Source organism: Dromiciops gliroides, chromosome 3 (assembly GCF_019393635.1).
Source record: "Dromiciops gliroides isolate mDroGli1 chromosome 3, mDroGli1.pri, whole genome shotgun sequence".
NCBI classification, from domain to species: domain Eukaryota; kingdom Metazoa; phylum Chordata; class Mammalia; order Microbiotheria; family Microbiotheriidae; genus Dromiciops; species Dromiciops gliroides.
Window position 1 is genome coordinate 346,658,828 of NC_057863.1, and position 27,055 is coordinate 346,685,882.

General features: G+C 35.9%; 1 protein-coding gene across 1 annotated transcript in view; it reads left to right on the plus strand.

Moving 5' to 3' along the window:
- Positions 1 to 5,324: 5,324 nt before the first annotated feature.
- Positions 5,325 to 27,055, plus strand: part of CLDN18 (claudin 18) — a 43,342-nt gene continuing 21,611 nt past the window's right edge. The window contains exon 1 of the mRNA XM_043998098.1: positions 5,325 to 5,544. Within this exon, the coding sequence (XP_043854033.1) occupies positions 5,325 to 5,544 (220 nt within the window). The remainder of the gene's footprint in view (positions 5,545 to 27,055) is intronic.

The window sequence follows — 27,055 nt, forward strand, 5'->3', positions numbered from 1 at the left end:
CGTTGTACTGATCTCTTTATTATTGAATAAGATCAGAAACCAGTTTTCTTTTACAGTCACATCTTTGGGGTTTCAATATGTTTCAACAAACCCTGTCACAGTTAATGAATAGATAGCTTTTTTCATTGTGACCCTTTATTCAATGTTTTGACAGTGGTAATTCATTTTATGAATAAAATTGCTGTATCAACTAAAAACAGTGAAGTGTTCATGCAGTGGCCAGACATTCTGCTAGGTCTATGCGACACTGAACAGCTGGATAAGAAGTAAAAAATTCAATCATCCAAGTGTTTTCAAAACATCTAGATATTTGATTTCAGATAGGCCAAATGTAATTGGTTGGATTATTCACTTTTCAGTGTCTTAGTTTCTCTTTTATATTTTCAAACAGCCTCTTTTCTCCTTACCTAGGCAGAGTCATTGGCACCATTTCAACAATTAAAAAAGAAAGAAAGAAAAGGCTAGATTCATTATTCTGTTACCCAGGAAGATTTTTCAAAAATTATTTTTACTATCGTATTCTCTGCCTGCATTGTTTGATCCTTGTCCAACATCTATAAGCATGATATTCTACTGAAGGATGTGAACCACATCTATATTGACAACCTTACTAAAATGAAGTAAGAAGCCAGAAGGAAAGAAGCTTTCCACTACACTCTGCAAGATTGTAAAAGTTGAAGCACTGCCTCTCTCTGTCTGTCTCTCTGTCTATGTCTCTCTGTCTCTGTTTCTGTCACTCTGTCTCTCTCTGTCTCTCTCTCCCTCTGGCTCTTGATCTCTCTGTCTCTGTCTCTGTCTGTCTGTCCATCTGTCTCTGTCAGATTGTCTCTCCTCTGTCTCTCTGTCTCACATTTGAGAACTCCATGTCTTTGTGACTCAGGCAGACTCCTGAAGATTTAAGACAGTCAGGGATGGGTTGGTTGTATTCAGGAAAAGGCTTTCAATACTCTAATCTTCTCTCTGCAAAAACATAAAATAAAATAAAAACCCTACTTATTCACATTAAACTCTAGACTTAGTGCTAACTCCTAATCAGCATTAGTCCTACTGACATTTAGAATTCCCAAATTCAAGTGATCCACCAGCCTCAGCCTCCCTAGTAGCAAAGACTACAGACGTGGGCCATAAATCTAACTATAATTCAATCTTAAACAAAATCAGAATTTCGGGTCACTGAAAAAGCAATGGAAAGATACATGCTGAGTGTAAGTAGGATCCAGCATATTGCCAACAAGCACTTGTATGGAAATAATAGAATAAAGAGCATCATTAAATCCCAGAATGACTTAAAAAGGGAGTGAGTTGATCATACAAGGACATTAAGGGACAGCCTAATTTTTGTACTGGTTCCCATGTGTGTTAAAATACATAGACAAACCCCTCCAGAATTGATAAGTACATTTCCATAGAAAATTTGTGGAAGGACACAGATAAGAGTCAAATGGGATGAGAAGATGTAGATGGGTTTTGATGTGCATTAGTGAAAGGTGTGTGCCTATCCATGAAATCCCAGATCCATCAAATTTTAGATGTATCTTCATAGTACCAAGATAGAGAGGAAAACTTATGTCAATCATTCATATTTGATTATCCAGTCATCTGTGTGTTTGGTCCTGTGTACAGCTAACTACTAGAGACATAGGTCATTGAAAGTTTTATTTTCATTTTGAACCAACTGTTTTCTTTTCATGTAGAAAAATATTCTAAATGTCACAAAGATGCACATTTGGAGACAAAGCCAAAAGAAAACTCTTAATATGTGTATCAAAAGCTAAGGCTAAAGCCCTTGACCCTGCAGTTAGGGGAAAGGTACAATGAGATCACATCTACCTACAGAGTGGTACAATGCTTCCAGCATTGTTCCAGTGATAATTTTCAATATAATCATCAAACCAAGCAATCAAGGCATATTAGGGATGAAAAGAATCTAAGAAAATTTTGAATATTTTAGAGATGAAAAAGCAAAGGTCCAGAAAAGAGAAAGGGCTTACCTAAGACCTAGAACCAGGACTAGAATACAGGTTTCTTGACTTCTAAGCTAGTGCTTTTCCTAAAACAAACTATCTTCAAAAAAGTCTCCAGGCTATCAGCCTGGTCATAAAATAATGTAATTCATTCCAATCTCACTACCACATAGTCCTGGTCTCTGTAACTCCGTTTCAGGTGCCCATTTGTCAATGTCTCCTTCCATTTGATCTATAAATATCCTATTGGTTTGTCCATTATCTTAGAGAAATAATGTTAAGGAGTGCAAAAGAGAGAGAGAACCAGGGTCAACTCCATTTTGATTCATCGAGAGCCATTTTATGTTTGCTTACTGTATTTGCTAGGAATAAAGGAAGTTGGAGCAGGGGCTGGGTACAGCAAAGATAACATTGAAATGTCCCAAGGTACAGTGCTGCCTCCCCAATACAGTATCACCAAGGAGTGGAGAGATTGTTGCTTTTTTTAAGCAGCCTAGGGAGTGCCCTGAAATTCACATTTGGGGGAAATGTAATTAAAACCTCTATACAGACATAGAGGCCAAGTACACAAAACCAAAATGAAATAATAGTCTTAAAAATCATTTGATAATGTTAAGCATGGCGATACCAGTACTGGATAACTTAAGTCAAAGATTTATTTTTTCTATATGCTGTACTGGAGACTTGGCTTATACTGAAAACTCTTGTGGAAAAGATGTTATAATTTTCTTTGGGAATATAGTATGTATTTTAGTTCCGTAGGGCCCACTGTAAAATTACATGAGTTGGATATCCTTTTATAGTATGTTCCAAGAAAAAAAAAACTTTTAATGGCCCCAAACTTTGACCACAAATAAGAAGACATTTTTCAAAATACCAATATTTGACTCATATTGCTATGAAGTGTAGAACACTCTTATCTCCAAAGAACTAAAAATTAGTGTCACTCAGAGGGCAATGGAGATAAGCATGAGGCAAAATCATTAATATATAAAAATATAGATTTTAAGCTAGACAAGACCATCATAAGACATTGGATATTGTACTGGATCTGGAGTCAGGAACACCTGAGTTCAAATACTGACTTAGACACTTAATATGTCATTTAACCTCTCTCTGTCCAAGTTTCCTCATCTACAAAATGGGGATAATAATCGCACCTGCCTCAGAATGTTGTTGTCATGATTGATGAAAGGATAGAATATGTAAACTGCTTTACAAACCTTAAAGTGCTTTATAAGTGCTAGCTATTATTATTGTCATTTAATTCAGTCCCCTTATTTTAGAAATGAGGAAATTAAGAAGTTAAATGACTTGCCCAGGGTCATAGAACTAGTAAGTCTTTGGGGCAGGATTCAAACCCAGGCCTTCCTGACTCCAAATCCATTCAGCATTCCACCTACTTCCCTCTGTTGCATAACAGATGAGGAACTAAACCAAAGTAGGAAATATCACCAGAGAAATGCATGATTTAAAAAGACATTGTCCTGGTCACAAGATGAGAGCAATAGCTAACTAGTAGACTATATAGATGTTCTACTGGTATCCTCGCAATGTAAAGAGAAAGTTAGGAAATCCCATATCATTTAGGGTGAATGTCCTGTGGCAAATTTATGGGATAACATGAGTCATACAAATGAGGAAACTGGGGGAAACAAAGGTTAAGTGACTTGCCCAGTGTCACACATCTATTGAGAGTTTGATTTGGGATTTGAACTCAAATTTTCTTGAATTGGAGTCTTGCAGTCTATCTGCTACACCACTTGACTGTTCCTTTCTAGTTTTAAGTCTATGATCCTGTATTTAAGACTTCTTATGGATGGGTTCCAACCTGCATCATTGGAGGGAATACCGACATGAGTAGGTTTGTATCATGGATACATCTGAGGATTTAAAGAGTAAATAATGGCATATGAACTCATATGTTCCACTAATTACCTATAATTTAGTCAACTGGTCTCTTTCTTGAGAGAATGAAAAGTCAAATGATTCTAAGTCACCAAAAGAAAATGATAATCAGTTGTGTTTCCATAGTATGAAGATTCTACCTGTAATGTTTTTATCTCTTCTATTCCCTGGGCTTTCCTATCTATCCATTTTAGAAGTCTCCTTATTTTCAAATAGACTCTTTTATGGTTTAGTGGAAGGGATGTGATATTGAAAGTCCATCAGAAAAAAAAAAGAAAAATTTTAAAAATTTTTTAAAAGAAAGTCCATCAGAAGACTTTATTTCCAGTCCTAGCTGTACTATTTGTGTAACCTTGGGCAAGTCTTTGGAACTTTTCTGGCCTCAGTTTTCTCATCTGTAAAATGAGGGACATGGACTAGATCAGGCATTCTTAAACTTTATCCACTCACAACCCTTTTTCACCCAAGAAATTTTTACATAGCCCTTGGTATGTAGGTATATAAAATAGGTATACAAAACCTTTTACTATTGCCAAATTTTTCATAGCCCCAACATTCACTTTTTTTCCCGTGGGGCAATGGGGGTTAAGTAACTTGCCCAGGGTCACATAGCTAGGAAGTGTCAAGTGTCTGAGGCCGGATTTGAACTCAGGTACTCCTGAATCCAGGGCCAGTGCTTTATCCACTGTGCCACCTACCTGTCCCTCCCCACATTCATTTATGCATGTGACCCATAGTTAAAAAAGCTTTGGACTTCTTAAGTCTTGTCTAGCTATAAATCCATAAGTCTATGAGTCTTGGTTACCTCTCCTGCTAAGTGATGTTACCTGCCCCTGTCTCTATGCCCACAGGACAGTTTGAGAAAACATCTGTGAAAGCATAGTATAATAATAAATAAGCATAGTATAATAATAAAATTTCAGGGCATGTTATCACCATGGTAATTTACTGCTTATGCTCTCACATAATGGAAAGGAAAAGCTTATTACTTGGGTTTTTTTCTTTGTTTTTATCATGATGTAAAAACACTTAAAACATTCTTCCTAAACAGTAAGTACAGCCAAGGATAAGGTCTCCAGGCATGGGCAGTAGTGTAGGCTTAAACCAAGAAGAGGGAGGTAAGGCTGCTAAAAGAATTTCATTGCAGTGAAGGTTGTCCCTGCCCTCAGATAAGCCAAGCCAGCATAACTCAGAAGGACAAGAGCCCACTCACTCTAGCTTTTGACCAGAAGGGAAAATAATTCCTGCCTACCAAGAGTGAGACTGGACTATCTAAGGAAAACACTTTGAGCAAATATCTACAGCAGAGGGAAACCAACTGATTAGAGAGCTGCTCTCCTCCTGGTGGCTTGGTTAAGAAGACTAATTTTTTCCATTGGGTCCACTGCACCCATAGATATAACCTGCCTACATCTCTTGTGGTGAAGGGAAGAGGACTGGGGAAGAAACATCATGTCAACAACCCTTTGCCAAATGATAGGGTTCATCCTGTCTACCCTGGGATTTGCAGGGTGCATTACTGCCACAGGGCTAGACATGTGGAGCACCCAGGACTTGTATGACAACCCAGTCACATCTGTGTTCCAGTACGAAGGGCTTTGGAGGAGCTGTGTGAAGCAGAGCTCTGGTTTAACTGAGTGCCGACCATATTATACTATTCTTGGTCTTCCAGGTAGGGACCCAATGGCCTTTATGAATAAACTGGAGCTTTAAAGTGAAGATTTTACTTGAAAGTTTTGTGTGTGCATGTAGGATTGTTAATGGCATCCATTTTCCTGGATTTGTTTGGCATATATGAAAGGTATTTACAAAGTTTGGGGTTTTGCTGTCACCTATTTATGAGTCTATGATACCTTTGGGCTATAACCCTTGGGAATTTACTCTTACAAACTTTGACAGCAGAATCTAAACCTGCAACTAAGGGTTAGTGAGAGATTTTGGTCCTGTGCTTTTGGTCACTACAAATTTTAAACAGTGACATTGTAACCTCCAAATCATGAGATCAAATGAATTACGTGCAAAAAGTCTTCTCATAACTTAAAGTACCATATAAATGTTGGTGACTATATGAAGTTTAGTAGAAGAAAATCAGGCTGTGCATAATCAAGCTCAGGGAATTGCTTGTGAAAGACCACAGATGAACCAGATGAAGGTATGTTAGTAAAGGAAAGAGAACAAGTTCAATTGTGTTTCTTTACCAGAAAATAAGGCACTGGTTTTCAAATCACTGTGGTTGTGTGTATGAGAAATAGAGAAAAAGAGAGACAGAGACAGACAGGGATAAGCAAGGACTCACATTAGGGGGGAAAATTAATTGACTTTATAATTCTTATGAAAAGAAAATCAGAAAATAAGGTTTTTTCCCACTAAAGGAAGAAGGCATTTATTGCATCACTTTAATCGCATTTTTTCTCTGAGATTTTCAGGTTGTGGGAAGAAACAATTTACTGTGTTCATAGGAGTATCCTGTCTCATGTTGATAAGAAATTTTGGAACATGAACATCAAGTATATATGTACATAATACATTCATATATCTATATATTTGTATGAATCTGCACAGTGCACATATATGGTGAAGCTTTTTTGGTTTGGATCTGTGACTTCATTGTTTTAAGGAATTCCCATGATATAAACTGCCTCCTCTGGTACAAATTAGTAACTACAGTGACTTGTGGGGTACTAAGAGGTCAAGTAATTTGCTCATGGCCACACGGTCATTATCTGTCAGAGGAAGGACTTGAATCCAACTTTTCTTGACTCCAAAGTCAGTCCTTTATTGATTACATGCCATGTTGGCTCTCCTATGTAGGAATATATGCATACACATATATGTGTGCAAACACATACCAAAAAACCCCCAACCCTCTCCTCTTTTAGTTATCCAAATAATCACTTCAATTATTAACATCACTTTAGACATGTAGAATGGATCAGAGATTTTGCTGCCAACTCTGAGTATTTAAAAAAGCATTTTTTCCCTTTTCTTCCATATTAAAGTTCACTAAAAGGTTAAATTTATCCATGACCCTTACACTTAGCACAGGAGTATATGTGGATTCCAAGAAAATGAAGTAAAGGGAGACTATTATTCAATGGAGTAATTCATTGCTTCACTAATTGGTTTGAATCTTTTTTAAAACATATTTTATTTTTTCCAATTACATGTAAAAACAATTTAATATTTTTTTAAATTTTGAGTAACAAATTCTCTTCCCCACCTCCATTTAGAAGGCAAATAATTTGAAATAGGTTATATATGTACCATCATGCAAAACATATTTCAATATTAGTCATGCTGTGAAACAAAACCCAAACCAAAAATTAATGCACCAAAAAATTAAGAAACTAAAAATGGTATGATTCAATCTGCATTCAGATTCCATCAGTTCTTTCTCTGGAAGCAAATGGTATCCTTCAGAATTGTCTTGGATCTTTTGTATTGCTGAGAATAGCTAAATCATTCACAGTTGATCATCATACAATATTGCTATTACTATGTGCACTGTTCTCCTGGCTCTGCTCACTTCACTTTACAATGATTCATATAAGTCCAGGTTTTTCTAAAAACCATCCTGCCCATAATTTCATATAGCACAATAGTATTTCCTCACAATCACATACCACAACTTGTTCAGCTACTCCCCAATTGATGGGGTATCCTATCAGTTTCTAATCTTTGGTACCACAAAAAGAGGTGCTATAAATATTTTTGTACATATAAGTCCTTTTCATTTAAAAAAAAAATCTCTTTGGGATACAGACCTGGTAGTGGTATTGCTTAATCAAAGGGTATACACAGTTTTATAACTCTTTGGGCATATTTCCAAATTGTTCTCTAAAATGTTTGTATCTATTCACAATTCCAACAGTGCATTAGTGTCCCAATTTTATCAAATCCCCTCCAACATTTGTAATTTTCCTTTTCTTTCATATTAGCCAATCTGATGGGTGTGAGGTGGCATCTCAGGATTTCTCTAATCAATAATGATCTTTAGAGCATCTTTTCATATGACTATAGAGAGCTTTGATTTCTTCATCTGATAACTGGCTGTTTATATCCTTTAACCCTTTATCAACTGGGGAATGATTTGTATTCTTATGGATTCAACTCACTTCCCTATATATCTGAGAAATGAGACCTTTATCAAATAAACTTGCTGTAAGAAATTTCCCCAGTTTTCTGCTTTTTTTTTAAAGGCAGGGTAATGAGGGTTAAGTGACTTTCCCAGGGTCACATAGCTAGTAAGCATCAAGTATCTGAGGCCAGATTTGAACTGAGGTCCTCCTGAATCCAGCACCAGTGCTTTATCTACTGTGCCACCTAGCTGCCTTCTCTGCTTTCTTTCTTATCATGGCTGACTTGGTTTTGTTTTTGTAAAATATTTTTAATTCAATGTAATCAAATTATTCATTTTATATCATCTTTTGTTTGGTCATAAATTCTTCCCATATCCAAAGATCTGATGGGTAAACTATACCATGTTGCCCTAATTTGCTTATGGTATCACCCTTTATGTCTAAATCATATACCCATTTTGACTTATGTTGGTATATGGTTTAAAATGCTAGCTTAAACCTAGTTTCTGCCAAACTATTTTTCAGTTTTCCCTGCATGTTTTGTCAAATAGTGACTTATGTTTCAAAAGCTTAGATCTTTGAGATTACTATGGTAATTTACTGCTGTGTTTTGTGTAACCAATTTATTCCACTGTTCCCCCACTCTATTTCTTAGTCAATACCAGATTGTTTTGGTGATTTCTGCTTTATGACACAGTTTGAGATCTAATACAGCTTGGCTACTTTCCTTCACATTTTTCCCCATTAATTCCCTTAATATTCTTGACCATCTTCTAGATGAATATTGTTTTTTTTAGCTCTATAAAATATTTTTGGTACCTTAGTTGGTATGGCACTGAATACGTAAATTAATTTAGGTAGAGTTTTCATTTTTATTATATTGGCTCAGCCTACCCAAGAGCAATTAATATTTTTTCCAATTGTTTAGATATTACTTTATTTGTGGGAAAACTGTTTTGTAATTTTGTTTCTATACTTCATGGCTTTGTTTTGGCAGATAGATTCACAAGAATTTTATATTGTCTATAGTTATTTTATTTTTTAAAATAAAAGCATTTTATTATTTACCAGATACATGTAAGGCTAGTTTTCAACATTTGTTTTCATAGAATTTTTAGTTCCAAGTTTTTTCTCCTACCCTCCCTACCCTCCCTCCTCCCCAAGGAGGAAAGCAATCTGATATAGTTTATATATGTACAATCACATTAAACATATTTCAGCATTAGTCATATTGTGAAAAAAGAATCAGAGCACAAGGGGAAAATCTCAAACTAGAAGGACAAAAAACAGTCCAAAAGTAGAAACAGTATGATTCAATCTGCATTCATAATTCACAGTTCTTTTTTCTGGATGTTGAGAACATTTTCCATCATGAGTTCTTTGAAATTGTTTTGGATCACTGCATGGCTGAGAAGACCTAAGTCTATCACCATTGTTCATCACACAATGTTCCTTTTACTGTGTACAATGGTCTCCTGGTTCTGCTCCTCTCAGTCAGCATCAGTTCATGTGAGTTCTTCCAGGTTTCTCTGAACTCCTCCTGTTCATCGTTTCTTACAGCACAATAGTATTCCATTACATTCATATACCAAAACTTCCTTACCCCAATTGATGGGCATTCCCTCGATTTCTAATTCTTTGCCACCACAAAGAGAGCTACTATAAATATTTTTGTACATGTTGGTTCCTTTCCCTTCTCTATGATCTCTATGGGATACAGACCTAGTAGTAGTACCACTGGGTCAAAGGGTATGAACAGTCCCATAGCTCTTTGGGCATAGTTCCAAATTGCTCTCCATTATGGTTGGATCAGTTCACAGCTCCACCAACAATGCATTAGTGTTCCAATTTTTCCACAGCTTCTCCAACATTTATTATTTTCCTTTTTTGTCATATTAGTCAATCTTATAGGTGTGAGGTGGTACCTCAGAGTTGTTTTAATTTGCATTTCTCTAATCAGTAGTGATTTAGAGCATTTTTTCATGTGGCAATAGATAGTTTTGATTTCTTCATTAGAAAACTTCATATCCTTTGACCATTTCTCAATTGGGGAATGACTTACATTCTTATAAACTTGATTTAGTTCCCTATGTATTTTAGAAATGAGGCCTTTATCAGAAATACTGGATGTAAAAAATTGTTTCCAGCTTTCTGCCTCCCCTCTAATTTTGGCTGCATTGCTTCTGTTTGTACAAAAACTTTTTAACTTAATGTAATCAAAGTCACCATCTTGCATTTCATAATATTCTCTATCTCTTATTTGGACATAAATTGTCTTCCTCTCCATAGATCTGAGAGGTAAACTACTCCTTCCTCTCCTAATTTATCTATGGTATCACCATTTATGAATAAATATTGTACCCATTTTAACCTTATTTTAGTATATGGTGTAAGATGTTGGTCTATTCCTAGTTTCTGCTATACTATCTTCCAGTTTTCCCAGCAGTTTTTGTCAAATGCTGAGTTCCCATCCCAGAAACTGGAGCCTTTGTGTTTATCAAACGGTAGATTACTAGTGTCATTTACTACTGTGTTTCCTGTGCCTAGCCTATTCCATTGATCCGCCACTCTATTTCTTAACCAGTACCAAATAGTTTTGATGACTACCACTTTATAGTGTAGCTTCAAATTTGGTACAGCTAGCCCACCTTCCTGTGCATTTTTTTATTAGTTCCCTTGGTATTCTTGAATTTTGTTCTTCCAGATGAATTTTGTTATTATTTTTTCTAACTCTATAAAATAATTTTAGGTAGTCTGATTGGTATGGCACTGAATAAGTATGTTAATTTAGGTAGAATTGTCATTTTTATTATATTAGCTCGGCCAATCCATGAGCAATTGATATTTTTCCAATTATACAGATCTGATTTTATTTGTGTGAAAAGTGTTTTGTAATTGTGTTCATAGAGTTCCTGGGTTTGTCTTGGCAGGTAGACTCCCAAGTGTTTTATACTGTCTACCATTACTTTAAATGGAATTTCTCTTTCTATCTCTTGCTGCTGAACTTTGTTGGTCATGTGTAGAAATGTTGATGATTTATGTGGATTTATTTTATATCCTGCAACTTTGGTAAAGTTGTTAATTGTTTCAAGTAGCTTTTTAGTTTATTCTTTAGGATTCTCTAAGTATACCATCATATCATCTGCAAAGAGTGAAAGGTGTGTTTCCTCTTTGCCTATTCTAATTCCCTTAATTCCTTTTTCTCCTCTTATTGCTACAGCTAACATTTCTAGTACAATATTAAATAATAGAGGTGATAATGGACATCCCTGTTTCACCCCTGATCTTATTGGGAAGGCCTCTAACTCATCTTCATTACATATAATGCTTGCTGATGGTTTTAGGTAGATACTGCTTATTATTTTAAGGAAAGCTCCTATTTCTATGGTTTCTAGTGTTTTTCACAGGAGTGAGTGTTGCATTTTGTCAAATGCTTTCTCTGCATCTATTGAGATAATCATATGATTTTGCTTAGTTTTGTTATTGATGTGGTTGATTATGTTAATAGTTTTCCTGATGTTGAACCAGCCTTGCATTGGTATAAATCTCACCTAGTCATAGTATATTACCCTGGTGATCGCATGCTCTAATCTCCTTGCTGATATTTTATTTAAGATTTTTGCATTGATATTTATTAGGGAAATTGGTCTGTAATTTTCTTTCTCTGTTTTGGCTCTGCCTGGTTTAGGTATCAACCCCATATTTGTGTCATAAAATAAATTTGGTAGAACTCCTTCTTCACCTATTTTTCCAAATAGTTTGTATAGTATTGGAATTAATTGTTCTTCAAATGTTTGGTAGAATTCACTTGTAAACCCATCTGGCCCTGGAGATTTTTTCTTAGGGAGTTCATTGATGGCTTGTTCAATTTCTTTTTATAAAATATGCCCATTTAAAGATTTTTATTTCCTCTTCAGTTAACTTGGGCAGTTTTTATATTTGTAAATGTTTATCCATTCCATTTACATTGTCAAATTTATTGGCAGAAAGTTGGCAGAAAGTTGGCAGAAATACTTCCTAATTATTGTTTTAATTTCCACTTCATTGGTGGTGAATTCACCCCTTTCATTTTTGATACTGGTAATTTGGTTTTCTTCTTTCTTTTTTTGTTGTTTTGTTTTGTTTTTGTTTTGTTTTGTTTTAGTGAGGCAATTGGGGTTAAGTGACTTGCCCAAGGTCACACAGCTAATAAGTGTTAAGTGTCTGAGGCCAGATTTGAACTCAGGTACTTCTGTCTCCAGGGCAGGTGCTCTATCCACTGCGCCACCTAGCTGCCCCCTTCTTTTTTTTTTTAAATCAAATTAACCAAAGGTTTATCTATCTTATTGTTTTCTTCATAAAACCAGCTCTTAGTTTTATTAATTAATTCTATAGTTTTCTTGCTTTTGATTTTATTAATTTCTCCATTCATTTCTAGGATTTCTAATTTAGTATTTAATTGGGGGGGTTAATTTGTTCTTTTTCTAGCTTTTTTAGTTGCATGTCCAATTCATTGATCTCCTCTTTCTCTTTTTTATTCATGTAAGCATTTAGAGATATAAAATTTCCCCTAAGCACTACTTTGGCTGCATCCCATAGTTTTTGGTATGTTGTCCCATTATTGTCATTCTCTTAGATAAAGTTATTGATTGTTTCTATGATTTGTTATTTGACCCACTCATTCTTTAGGATGAGATTATTTAGTTTCAAATTAATTTTCAGTCTACCTTTCCATGGCTTTTTATTACATGTAATTTTTGTTGCCTTCCCCTTTTGCCCAGGTGAAATAGATCTTTCCTAAAGTTTTCTAAATTATCTCAAGTAGGAGGATTGTGTCTCTCTGTTTTTTTGTAGGTTCTGTCACTCCAGAATCTGTTTAGAGGCTTGATTTAAAGTTGCTTTTTAGGGCTACATGGGAAAGCTCAGGCAGCTTCCGAGCTTCTCTCTACCATCTTGGCTCCACTCCCCAAAAGTCTTGTCTACAGTTATTTTTAATGGAATTTCTCTTTCTGTTTTTTGTTGTGGGACTTTGTTAGTAATATATAGAAATGCTTATGATTTATGTGGGTTTATTTTTTTATCCTGCAACTTTGCTAAAGTTGTTATTTCAACTAGGTTTTTCTTAGTTGATTATCTAATATTATCCAAGTATACCATCATATCATCTGCAGTGATACTTTTGTTTCCTCATTGCCTATTTTTATTCCTTCAATTTATTTTTCTTGTCTTATTGATATAACTAACATTTCTAATACAATACTGAATAATAATAGTGATAATGGACATCCTTGCTTCATCCCTAATTTTTTTGGGAAGGTGTCTAGATTATCCCCATTATAGATAATGCTTGCTGATGGCTTTGGAAAAATAATACTTATCATTTTAAGGAAAGCTCCATGTATTCCTATGATTTCTGGTATTTTTATTTATTTTTGTTTTGTTTTTAGGGAGGCAATTGGGGTTAAGTGACTTGCCCAGGGTCACACAGCTAGTAAGTGTTAAGTGTCTGAGGCCGGATTTGAACTCAGGTACTCCTGACTCCAGGGCTGGTGCTCTATCCAATGTGCCACCTAGCTGCCCCAATTTCTGGTATTTTTAAAAGGAATGGTTGTTGCATTTTGCCAAAAAGTTTTTTCAGCATCATCAAAATAATCATGTGATTTTTGTTCTTTTTCTTCTTGATATGGTCACTTTTGCCAATAATTTCCCTAATATGGAACCAGCCCTATATTCCTGGTATAAATCCCACTTGGTCATAATCTATGATCTTTGTGATATTGCCATAATCTCCTTGCAAGTATTTTATTTAAAATGTTTGCATCAATATTCATTAGGGAAATTGATCTATAATTTTCTTTCTCTATTTTTGCTCCACTTGCTTTCAGTATTAGCACTATATTTGTGTCATAAAAGGAATTTGGTAAGACACCTTCTTTGCCTCTTTTTCCAAATAATTGATATAGTATTGGAATTAATTATTTTTTAAGTGTTTGATAGCATTCACTTGCAAATCCATCTGGTCCCAAGGATTTTTTTCTTAGGCAATTAATCGAAGACATTTAATTTCTTTTTCTAAGATGGGATTATTTAGGTGTTTTATTTCTTCTATTATTCTGTTCAACTTATATAAAAATTTTGGATCTCAAAGTGTTGAATATGATATTTTGTAAAAGGCTAAAATGATGTAAATTTGTATTTTAGGAGTCTATGAGATTTAAATGTGAAAAATCATCAGGTTAACTCATATGTAGGCAAAATGATATGAGGTTTATTGTTTATTCAGTTGGTATCCTAAACTTGCTCACATTTAGAAGCCTTATTTTATAGTAGGAGATGTAGAAGGAATATCTATGCACATGCCAAGGGAGATCATTTACTTGGTAATACTTGAGAATGAGACTTGAGTGCAAATCTAGAGCAGAGTGAGATAGTAAGATAATGATGACTTGGGTGTTTCGAAGTGGAATGAAACTAAAGAACGAAAAGGCAGGAGTTTAATGAAGCTAAGAACCATACAGCAAGCCTGAATCCAAGCAAAGAGTTTCAGGTCCAAGAATGCAACTCAAAGGACCATATAAAGTTTGAACTGAGAAAGACAGTTACACAGAGACAGGTAGGGACAGAGAGAAGGAAAAGAAAGGAAGACAGGCAGACAGACAAGCATATAGAGGAGTAAGGAAACAGGAAAAAATAGGAAGATAGAAAAAGCAAAGAGGAAGGCAAAAAGGAAGGCAGGAGGAAAGAAGAATGAAGGAAGGAAGGAAAAGAATGCCAAAAAACATTAGTATATATTCCTATAAATAATTAGGTATTCATATGAACCATACATTGATGGATCTGTTATTTCATCAGTGTGGCAACTTCCTCCACTAATGAAGTTAGTTACTTCTTAATGGTTTCTCAGTGTCTCAGTGATTGCTGCACAATTCTAGTCTATGTTTTCCCATAAATCCTCCACAGAGTATCTAGCCAATGTCTAGACTCTTTCTTGTTCTTTATTATCAGGAGGTACCAAAGAAGCACCCAAGTTCTCCATATCCCATTCTTGCTTTGTAACTGGCCCTCTTCCTTTTTCCAGACACATGCATCATCAATGTGTTTAACACTCCTTTAGTTATGCTTCACAGTCAGATCATTGCTTATGAATTTGAACATGTTAGCACACACCATTCACTTTTCTATTGACATTTTAGTTCTTCTGAGATTCAAGTATTCACAACAAAATGAGAACAGACCCTATTAGCCATTCTTTAGTTAGATAGAATATGCATGCACAGTGAAACAGAAACAGGTACCACTATTTCTATGGTAGATTTGTTTTGTATTTTTGCTTTTTATTCAAGGATCGGCCCATCCGAAGACTGATAGAAGGCATCCAAGAAATAACATAGCTACTAGTCAAGCAACTCCTGAAGTGCTAAGTAGCCCACAAAAGGAGCGAACCCCTAAGAACAAAACAAAGATACTTTTGGAATGTTAGGAGAGAGGTCACTTTCTACATTTTTGTTTGTGACCCCAAAAACATGTCCTTATGCCACCTCAACTAAAACAATGCAATGGAAAATGTGACTTAATTGTCTCTCCAATTAGATTTTAAGTTTATTGAGGACAGAGATTGGGTCTGATATATCTTGTTAATGTCATAAAAACGATCATTCCCTGTATCTAAAAGATGTTCAATTAACATTTATTGTTCAATTATTTTACCATGCCTCTGTTCTGTCATGCAATTTTATGTTCTGATTAATTTAACCAATCAATATCATGGTTGGTATGAGGACCTCCCTTCAAATGTGTATATTTCCCTCATCGATTTTCCATGGGTGGGAGAAAAAGACAGATTTTCTAGACAAGGAAACATATTTCAAAGAAGTTGTGAATACTCCTCAAATCAAATGAGATAATATTTGTAAAGCACTTACCACACTACCTGACACATAGTATATACTTTTAAACAATACTTATTCTCTCCTCTCCCCCTTCACACATGCAAAAGTGATTTAAATCAGAAAATAATTGTAGCTGTTCAATGAAAGCAGCTCCCTTCAAAAGGATCAATCATGATGTAAAATGGAATGCCAAAATTCAACAATTCAATTCAACAGTCATTTATTAAATGCCTATTAATTGAAAAAAATGCCTATTAAGCAACCAGATGCTGTGGGCCATTCCCAGATACAAAAACAAATAAAACAGCTCTCAAGTAGCTTAGGTTGTAATGGGGGAAATGGAGAGGGTTTAGAACATGTTCACAAATAAGTAAATACAAAGGGATTTAAGAAAGGAAGAGTGTTAACAACTGGGGGAAGTCATAGATAGCTCTGCTGTAGAGGTAAAACCTAGACTGAACCTTGGATGAAGCTTCTCAAAGGTAGAGGGAGAGAATTGCAAGCCTGGGAAATGGATTACATGAATGAATAAAATCAGGAAATAGAATGTCAAGGTCAGGGAACAACTAGTAGTCTAATTTGGCTAGGCAATAGAGCTCTTAATTTGTAACTATACCCAAAGGACAATCAAACTGTGCATACCCTTTGATCCAGCAATAGCATTACTAGGTCTGTATCCCAAAGAGATCATAAAAAGGGAAAGGGACCCACATGTACAAAAATATTTATATCACCTCTTTTTTGTGGTGGCTGTGATGTTTAAAATCTAAATGTGTGGTTGCCTTAAATTAGACGCTTTACCACCAGTCTTTGGGCATTAAGCATTTATTAAAGCATACCACGTATTCACATGGAGTTCAGAAAGTTAAGAAAAGGACTATCTAGCCTAGAGTTCCAGCCCGGTTGGTTCTTCCTCAAGTCCTCCACCATGAGCCTGCTTCAAAAATGAACTCTCCTCAAACTGAGTGTGTGGAAGCTTTTTATAAGTCCATAGCATAGGAGGTCCTTACACTACTTCAAGTTGATTGGTTAGCGTCATCCAAATCCATCATTTCACTGGACTTGAAGGTGGTCTGAGTTAAGTTCAAAGTCCCACCTTCTGAGAACAATACCTTCCTAAGGACCAGCCAGGTGTGCTTACAATCTAGTTAACTTGAAGTAGGCCAATCACTCTCACTTAATTCAATCAGTTTAGATTAATCTCCAGGTGGGCCCTTGAGTATCTGCTAAATCCCATTATTTTATCACATGGCAAAGAATTAGAAATTGAGGGAATGCCCAATAATTGAACAATGACTGAACAAGTTGTAGTATATGAATGTAATGAAATATTATTGTGCTTTAAGAAATGATGAGCAGGCAGATTTCAGAAAATCCTGGAAAGACTTACATGAACTGATGCTGAGTGAAGTGAGCAGAACAAGGAGAATATTGTACATAGTAACAGCAACACTGTGTGATGATCAACTGTAATAGACTTGGCTCTTCTCAGCAGTACAATGATCCAAGACAGTTCCAGAAGTCTCATGAGGGAAAATGTTATCCACATCCAGAGAAAGAATTATGGAGTCTGAATGAAGATTAAAGCAACAATTTTCACTGGGGGAAGGGGTACCCTTCTATTCTGGTTCTTCTTTTAAAACATGTAGAAATATGTTTAACATGATTAAGCATATATGATAAGCTATATCATATTGGTTGCTGTCTTGGGTGGAAAGGAGAAAATTTTGGAACTCAAAATATTATGAAAAATAAACATCAAAAACTATCTTTCCATGTAATTGGAAAAATAAAATACTTTTTACAAAAATATAATGATAATGATAATAATATCATTGCTTCATGTAGCTAGTTTCCCTTCAATCTGTCATCCACCTTATTGAGAAAAGACATTTTTGAATTTAACAGATTGATAATCTTGAATAGCAGTTTGAGTAGTGGAATTAGACAACAGATTACAAGTATTTGAGAAGTGAGTAAGAAGTAACAGAGATAATTCTCCTAAGGAACTGGATAATTGAAGGAAGAATCTATTGAGGACAATGGATTGTTACAAACTTTTAACTAAGAGAGTATGGGCAGCTAGGTGGTGCAGTGGATAGAGTCTGAAAGACCTGAGTTCAAATTTGCCCACAGACACCGTAGTTGTGTGACCCTGGATGTTACTGTTTTTCTCAGTTTTCTCATCTGTAAAATGAACTAGAGAAGGAAATGCAAACCACTCCAATATCTTTACCAAGATAAGCTCAAAAGACATCACAAAAAGTTAGTCACAACTGAAACAACTAAATAACAACAAGAGAGCATGAATCTTGGTTACTTAACTAATATACAAGTAAAATCCTAGAGACTTGACTGACTATTCAGGAAATGAATCTATAAAAGGAAAAAGAAATGCTATTTAGAGAGACTAGATTCTCTTTAAGCAAGAAAAAAATAGATAAACATATATGTTTTGATTCTAGATACAGAGTCATTGAGATCTCCAATAATCCAGTGACACTGGCATCCTTGATGTTCCTTACAGAAGATATTCCATCTTTTGATTCCATGCATTTTTTTTGGGTGGGGCAGTGAGGGTTAAGTGACTTGCCCAGGGTCACGCAGCTAGTAAATGTCAAGCATCTGAGGCCGAATTTGAACTCAGGTCTTCCTGAATCCAGGGCCGATGCTTTATCCACTGTGCCACCTAGCTGCCCCCTATATTCTGTGCTTTTTGACTAGTTGTAAATCTTCTCCCTCTTCACTTCTGCTTCCTGGCTTCCCTGGTTTCCTTCAAGTCTCAATTAAAATCCCATCTTCTGCAACCATCTTTTCCCCTTCTGCCTTAGTGACTCTCCCCTGAGATTATCTCCAATTTGTCCAGTACATATATTTTGTCTGTAAATAGTTATTTCCATGTTGTCTATCCTATTATATTGTAAATTCCTTAACTGGTTTTGCTTCTTTTTGTATCTTCAACTCATAGGACAGTACCTGGCACATACTAGGTAACTTAATAAATGATTGCTGACTTCCCTTATGTTCAGGCAGCCAGAAAAGGCCTACCTAAAAGAAACTGGGCAAAGACACAGTGGCATATATTGGATCATAACCTAGATAGACAATGTTTGCCATAAGGTATTGATATCAGAGAAGTCAGGAAAACTAATTATTCTGAATTCAAATTTGGGCTCAGACAGGTACTAGCTCTGTGACTCTGGGCAAGTTACTTAACTCTGTTTGCCTTGGTTTACTCATCTGTAAAATGAGCTGGAAGAGAGTGGCAAACCACTCGAGAAAGCCCCAAATCGGGTCACATAGAGTCAGACATGACTAAAATGAGTGAACAACAAAGTGTTCTCTGGACCTGATAGAGCATTTTCCAGTGTTTGGTTAGGGAAATAAGTACCATGCTGTTTGCATTCAAACTATGACACTCTACTAGAGAGTGGTCCTGGCTGGTCCTTCAATTAAATTCACCCTAGCTGCAAGAATATCTAGTGCTATCTCTGTGATTTACGAAAGAATGCTGGATTTGGGGGTGGAAGGCCTGAATTGAAATCCTGCCTTCTCAACTAATACTTTCCTATCTCTACAGCTCAGTTTCTTCCTCTATAAAATGGAAGACAATTTTTAGATGATCTATAAGGTTCTCTTCTCACTCTAAATCCAATGACCATTAGAGGATTCAGGAGATGATAGAATCCCTAACTCTGGAGATGATCTAAAACTGAAGGCTGGACTTAGGGAAAACGAGGATTAAATGAAATGGCCTACTGGAAACTTGGTTGTGAAACATTGAATGACAACCTAGAAGAAATCTAAACAAAGAAAGCCAAGCCAAGTTTGTTTAAATACAAAACCATCTTACTTGTATTCCATCTGCCTGCTCATAGTTATACTATTCCAAAGTAGACTTATGCTCTAGAAAGCTTGCTCATTGTGAGTTATGCTAATAACAGGATAGAGTAGAGGTACTAGAGTAGTGAAAAACAAAGGGATCTGTTCTAGTGACACAATCTAGAGTGAAAAAATATTCTCCATGACTTGAATGATATCTTCCATATGAAGTCACCAATAATGGAAATCCAAGTAGCCTTCAGTTTCAGTTTTGCCCTTGGACCATTTTTTTTTCAATGAATGATTGAAAGGAACTCCATCCAAGGGTTGGGCCAGATCATCCATGGTGATCAACAAAGAGGATCACCAGATTTAGACCTGGAAGAAACATTTATAAAGATCAACTTTCTCATTTTAAAAATGAGAAAAATGAAGCCCACAAAGGAAGTTATTAAATCTAAAATATTATAAGTCATTCATCAATTGATAAATGGTCAAAAGATATGCACATAGTCTTCAAAGAAACAAAACCTAAGGTATAAATAATATGAGAAAGTTCTCTAAAGCACAAAAGAAGTAAGAAATGGAAATTAAAGCAAGCCCAAGGTTTTACCTCACACAAATCAGATTAACAAAGTTGTCCAAAAAAGGATAAATGTTGTAAGGGTTGTGGAAAAACAGGCACCTTAATGTAGTGTTGGTTGAGCTACAAATTGGCCCACCCATTCTGGAAAACAATTTGGTACTATGCCCCAAAATTTTAAACTCTACATACCCTTTGACCCAATGTTACCACTACTAGGTCTATATCCCCCAAAGAGATCAAAGAAAGAGGAAAAGGACCCAAATGACAAAAAATAGTTATTGCAGGTTTTTTTGTGGGAACGAAGAACTGAAATCTAAGGAGGATGCCTATCAATTAGGGAGTGGCCAAGAAAATTATGGTAAGCAGAGGTAACAGAAAACTATTGTACTATAAGAAATGGCAAGAGGGATGGATTAACAAAAACTGGGAAAACATATGAAATGATTCAGAATAAAGTGAGCTAGATCAGGAAAATGATTTTTACAATAACAAAAACATTGTAAAGACAAAAACTTTGAAATATTTAAGAATTGAAATTCTGATCAATGTGATGACCAATTGCAGTTCCAGAGTACCAATAATGAAGCGTACTATTCAACTCTGATAGAGAATTAATAAGCTCAGGATAGGATATATGTTTTTGGACATAACCAAAGCAAGAATTTGTTTTGCCTATGTATATTTGTTAAAAGAGTTTTGTTATCTTTCTCTTTTTTTTTTTTTACACTGGGTGAGGAGGTGGTAGAGAGAATAAAAATTTGATCATTAAAAAATAATTGTAAGAATAAATAGGGGCAGGGGCAGCTAGATGGCGCAGTGGATAGAGCACTGGCCCTGGATTCAGGAGTACCTGAGTTCAAATCCGACCTCAGACACTTAACAGTTCCTAGCTGTGTGACCCTGGGCAAGTCACTTAACCCCAATTGTCTCACCAAATAAATAAATAAATACACAAATACAGAAATAAATAAATGAATGAATGAATGAATGAATAAATAAATAAATAAATAGGGGCAGCTAGGTGGCGCAATGGATAGAGCACTGGCCCTGGATTCAGGAGGACCTGAGTTCAAATTTGGCCTCAGACACTTGACTGTGTGACCTTGGGCAAGTCAGTTAACCCTTATTGCCTCGCCAAAAAAATAAATAAATAAATAAAAAGTTAAACTAACTAAATAAATAAATAGATATGTGGGGCAGCTAGGTGGTACTGTGTATAAAACACCGGCCCTGGATTCAGGAGAACCTGAGCTCAAATCCGGCCTCAGACACTTGACATTAGCTGTGTGACCCGGGGCAAGTCACTTAACCCCCATTGCCCTGGAAAAAAAAATACAAAAACAAAAAAACAAAAATTAATTGATTAATTAATTAATGAAGGAAGGAATAAATGAATGCGTAAATGCATAAATAAACAAATAGATAAATGAATGAATGAGTGAATGAATAAATAAATAGATGAATAGATAAATGTATGAATAAATAGATAAATAAACATGTGGGACAGCTAGGTGGCACAGTGGATAAAACACCAGCTCAAATCTGGCCTCAGTCACTTGACACACTTACTAGCTGTGTGACTCTGAGCAAATCACTTAACCCTCATTGACCTGCAAAAAAACAAAAACAAAAATAAATATGTGATATTTTAGCAGATAATCATTGAAAAACACAGCATGTGTATTTACACATTAATGGGGAAATGAATTGGGTGTTTTGTATTTAAATCCCAATTGTCCTTACATAAGTACTCAAGAGGAAATGATGAGTACCAAGATGGTCAATGGATAAATAACAGGAATGAGAATAAAGACCTCCAGATTTAACCTATGACCTATATAATTAAGAGTAAAAAAGTACATTGTCGATAATGTATTTTCCTACATACAAAAATGTGCTAGCAGAAACCCAGTATACTCCTGCAAATCATATAATACTAAAACTTCCCAATAACAAGTTAAAATGTTTAGTGACTCAAATGTTTCTCTCCAGAATCAAATCCAGTACAGTTCTAAACATTCAAATTCCAAATTCATCATATATTCCTTTCCCTCTTTTCTGTCTCTTATAGTTTCTGTGCTGCTCATTTCACTGCTTTTTAGATCTTAACCATCAAATCCAGCATCTGGAATCCAACCAGAAAACCAACTCACTATTTTCATCTGGAAGTTTTGTCATCATGTAGACACAACCAGTAATGACTTGGGGAAATTTTCCATCAATCTGTCAGCCAAATTTACAGAAAAGGAAAGAATACAGAAGGATAATGAACATTTTTTTTTCCCAAACCAGACTTAGGACACAGGGTCAGATAAAGTATGTTCCTTTTACAAAGTCTCATTAAAAGTACTTTCTTTTTCTTTAAATTAGGTAGTTTCAGAGGGGGAGGGAGAAATAGGGAAGTGCAGGTCATGTAAAGACAAAATATATCCATAAAGATCTATTTTTAAAAAGAAGTTGAGTGGTTGTCATGATTATAGTTAATTTTATACTAAATTACCAGTGTGGAGCAGAAGACCTGGGTTCAAGTCTCACCTCGGACACTATTTAATGTGACCTTAGAAAAGTCAGTTAACCTCCTTAGGCATCAATCGGTTTTCTTGCTTGTAGAATGAAAGGTTTATGCTAGATAGTCTCTGGAGTCCTTTCAGGCTCTAGATCCATGATCCTATGAAAAGCTATACACAATAAATGTGAAAAACAAAACAAAACAAAAAACCAAATAAATGTGACAGTTCCATAGAAAATTGATAGCCATCTTTCAATAGAATTGGTTTCCTTTGTAACTCTATATGTTTTGTTTTATGCATTGAAAACAAGATTCTGAGAAATGATCCAAGTCCATGACACATTCCTGCTCTAGTCTCTTATCTAAGGTTGTCTAACCAGTCCTTCAGTTTTAGTTCCACTCATTCTTGATTATCTATCATGGTCTTTTCTTTTTCGGTCATATTGCTAAGCCATTTACAAGGTTCACCCTTCAAGGTTTCCTATGCACATGTTAAAGCCCCCTCCTAATCCAAACCTGACATATGAACCTATATTCCTTTTCAGAGATTCACAAAACATGCTTTCATATTAGTAATAATTATTCTTTTATCCTAAAAAACATTCCATTGTTTTCCATTCAAATATTTTAAATATTTGGAACTCTCTAACTCCATTTCATTTGCATGTAAGTATATACAACTTCCATTTCCTTGCCTACAGTCCTCTCTCCTTTAGGGGATCAGGTATTTTACAATAGGGAGGGAACACTCTGTTCCCATTTTTTATTTGCTTCTTTCTGCTTTGAATCCTGCCCACCCTTCAGGTCTGATAACAGTTTTTATTCACCCATGAAGAATGCTGTAATCACACCTTTGCAATACTGAATAAACATAAATAGTCACTTGATTTACCTGGTATCAACTGATAAGCACACCCCTCTTGATCAGAATAACAAATAAGAGCAGAAGTGGCTATTTTAAAAAGTGAAATGAAAACCTCCAAGTATCAGGCTGGTCTTTTCAGGTTATATATATAAAGTGATTAAAATCAATTAATTATATTGTAACCTGAGGGTCAAGACTAGAAATATCTGTGCCTCCATAGTGGGAGACAGCATAGCTTTTCCTCCTGCTTTCCGAACTACCCTACTGCCATAATCTTGCTGCCTTACATAAAAACAAAAGAATCCCCATGCTAGGTCTGATCTAATATTTCCTTCTCCCCTCCCCTGCACTTAATCTCAATAAGGCAAAAGGGTAGGCTAGAGCAGGAAATGCAAAGAAGCTAGAAGTTGAAAAAAAGAAAAAAGTTAAGGCCTAAAGTTGGGCCAGGATTCAGAAGCTAGAGATCACACTGAAATTGAAAATATGGCAGGGATACAAAGCCAAGTCAACAGTTTGGTCATCAACATGACACAGTAGTCATTGACATGGACTTAGAAAGGGTACCTACTTTTCGTGTCTTCCTACACCTTGCACCCCTCCCCTGCTATCTCTAATCTAGTGATGCTGGCATCCTTAATGTTGTTTTTGTTTAGTCATATCCAACTCTTCATGACCCCATTTGGGGTTTTCTCAGCAAAGCTACTGGAGAGGTTTTCTATTTCCTTCACCAGCTCATTTTACAGATGAGGAAACTGAGGTAGAATTAAGTGACTTGCCCAGAGTCATACAGCTAATAAGTGTCTGAGGCTAGATCTGAACTCAGAAAGATGAGTCTTCCTAGCTCCAGGCCTGACACTTTATGCACTTTGCTACTTAGCTGCCCCTTACTATTACTCAAACAAGGCACTCCATCTCCCAACTCCAAAGCATTTTCACTGGTTGTCCCCCATATGTAGAACCTTTTTGTTCCTCATCTGTACCTTCTGAATTCCCTGGCTTCCTTCCCAGAAAAATCCTATTTTCTATTGGAAGATTTTTTTTCCAATGCTCCTTAATTATTTCATTCTCTCTCTCTCTCTCTTCCTCTCTCTCTCTCTCTCTCTCTCTCTCTCTCTCTCTCTCTCTCTCTCTCTCTCTCTCTCTGTCTCTTTTCTGGGGCAATGGGGGGTTAAGTGACTTGCCCAGGATCACACAGCTAGTAAGTGTCAAGTATCTGAAGCCAAATTTTAACTCAGGTCCAGGGCCGGCACTTTACCCACTGTACCACCTAACTGCCTCAATGCTCCTTAATTCCTGTGCCTTCCTTCTGTTGCTTAGTTTCAGTTGATCCTATCTATGGCTTTTTTTTAATGTGGTTGTTTGCTTGTTGTCCCCCACCCCCATTAGACTATGAACTCCTTGAGAACAAGACCTATCTTTTGCCTTTCTTTCTATTCCCAGAGCCTAACACTGTACCTGATGATAATAGACACTTTATAAATGCTTATTGACTGAATGACATGGATTTGAATCTCACATATTCCATTTACTAGCAGTCGAACTGTGGGAAAATCACGTTGTATCTTTTGGCTTCAATTTCTCCTCTTTAAAATGAGGGTACAAAGAATGATGGGTTTGAATCCCAGCTCTGCTCTTTACAACCCATGTAACATTGGTTGTGGTCCAGTCTCTTTATACCATACTTCCCTCATCTGTAAAATAAAGACGATGATGCCCCTCCAAGCTTTAAAGCTATGAGCCTATGTGCACTAGATGATCTCTCAGAGCTCTAAATCCTATAATCCTCTGACTTCTCAGAAGTTCAGCTCCATTACTGGTAAAAATAACAATAATATTTTCACTCCTCATCTCACCATGTATTTTTGAAGGGAGCAATGTCTTTTTTATATGAGGCGCTTCATATAAATACCATCATCATAATTGTAACTACTCTGCTATGGCAATATAGTACAATGGAAAATAGACTCAATTAGGAGTCAGAAGACCTGGGCTCACATCCCACCTCTGCCTTTTCATGCCTGTGTGACCTTGGATGGATCACTTAACCTCTCTGGGCACCAGTTTCTTCATCTAAAAAAATGAGGGAGATTGGACTAAATGACTTATATGATCCCATCTGCCCTAAATCTATGATCCTGTAACTGTGCTCTGATGCTTTCTTGGTAGAGCTGTAGAGGACTGTGGGTAACATATACTGTGGTCACTATGGCATAAGATTTTGGATTAGTTGACTGGTTTTGTTTAACTTTTTCTTTTTTACAAAGAAGAAATAATTTGGGTATGGGGAGTGACAATGATATAAAAACAAAAAGCATTAAAGTTATTTTTCAAGGGGAAAAAAGGAAGAATGGGAGCTTATTCTTCCCAGTCCAAGCTTCAAGTTTTACAATCTTCTTCCTTTGTTCTCTTGCTGGCTTCTTATTCATATTTTGCTGTTCTGGAGCACTCATCACTGCATCCTATCACACACAATCATCTTGTGTTTCCAACAGAGCTCTTCTTCTCAACCAGTGGCAAATGTTTCCTACTTATATTATTCCCAGAATCAACACCTTGATCAACCATCAGCAAGTGTATTTTTTGGTGGAGCTTAGGGTGCATGAAAACAAAGAGAAAATTCTCATGAGGAAGAGACTTTTCAGGATGCTAACTTTTCTGTTTGAACTCTCGAGAAAGGGAACTTTCTTTATCTGGAAGCCGAGCCTTGAAGAGATGAACTCATTTCCCCCTAGAACTCAGGGATAAAATCCAGACTCTTCTATTTGACATTTAAAGGTGTTCTGACTTTAATCTTATCTTTTGGGCTTCAATCTCTCTTTCTAGCCTGATTTCATATTGCGATACTCTCCAGCCCCTTCCTGCCACCTCTGAATTTTGTCCAGAATGGTCAATTCATTTGTCCCAATAAATGACAATCTATTTCCTACCTCAGTGTTTTTCACAAGTTCTCCCCCATGCTTGAAATGCTTTCCATCCTTACTTCTGTTGGGAATCACTAGCTTTCTTCAAAGCTCAAGTTCCAAGTCCCATCCAAGGCTATTGTTGATACTCTCTCCATCCCTCAATTATAGTACTCTCCCAAATTCCTCAAAATTATTTTGTATAGTTTTCTATTTACTTATCTGTGTACATATTGCTTCCCCCAGTACACTGTAAGATACTTAAGGACAGAGATAGTTTTATATTTCACTTTGTATCCCCAGGGCTTGGTATAGACAAATATGGTAGGCCCGAAATATGTTTGTTGAATTGAATTGCAATTTGTGATGTACCACTTCTGGGATGTTTTCTACTTTTATTTCTAGTTCTTTAATTTGTGTATAAAAAGTTGTTTGACATTTTGCTAATTTAGGCTTGCCCTCCTCTTGATTAGTACGAATTAGTATAGTTTTACAAAGCCTTCCAGTTAAATTAAATTATGTTCTAAATATGTCAAAAGATGTTTTTCATTTAA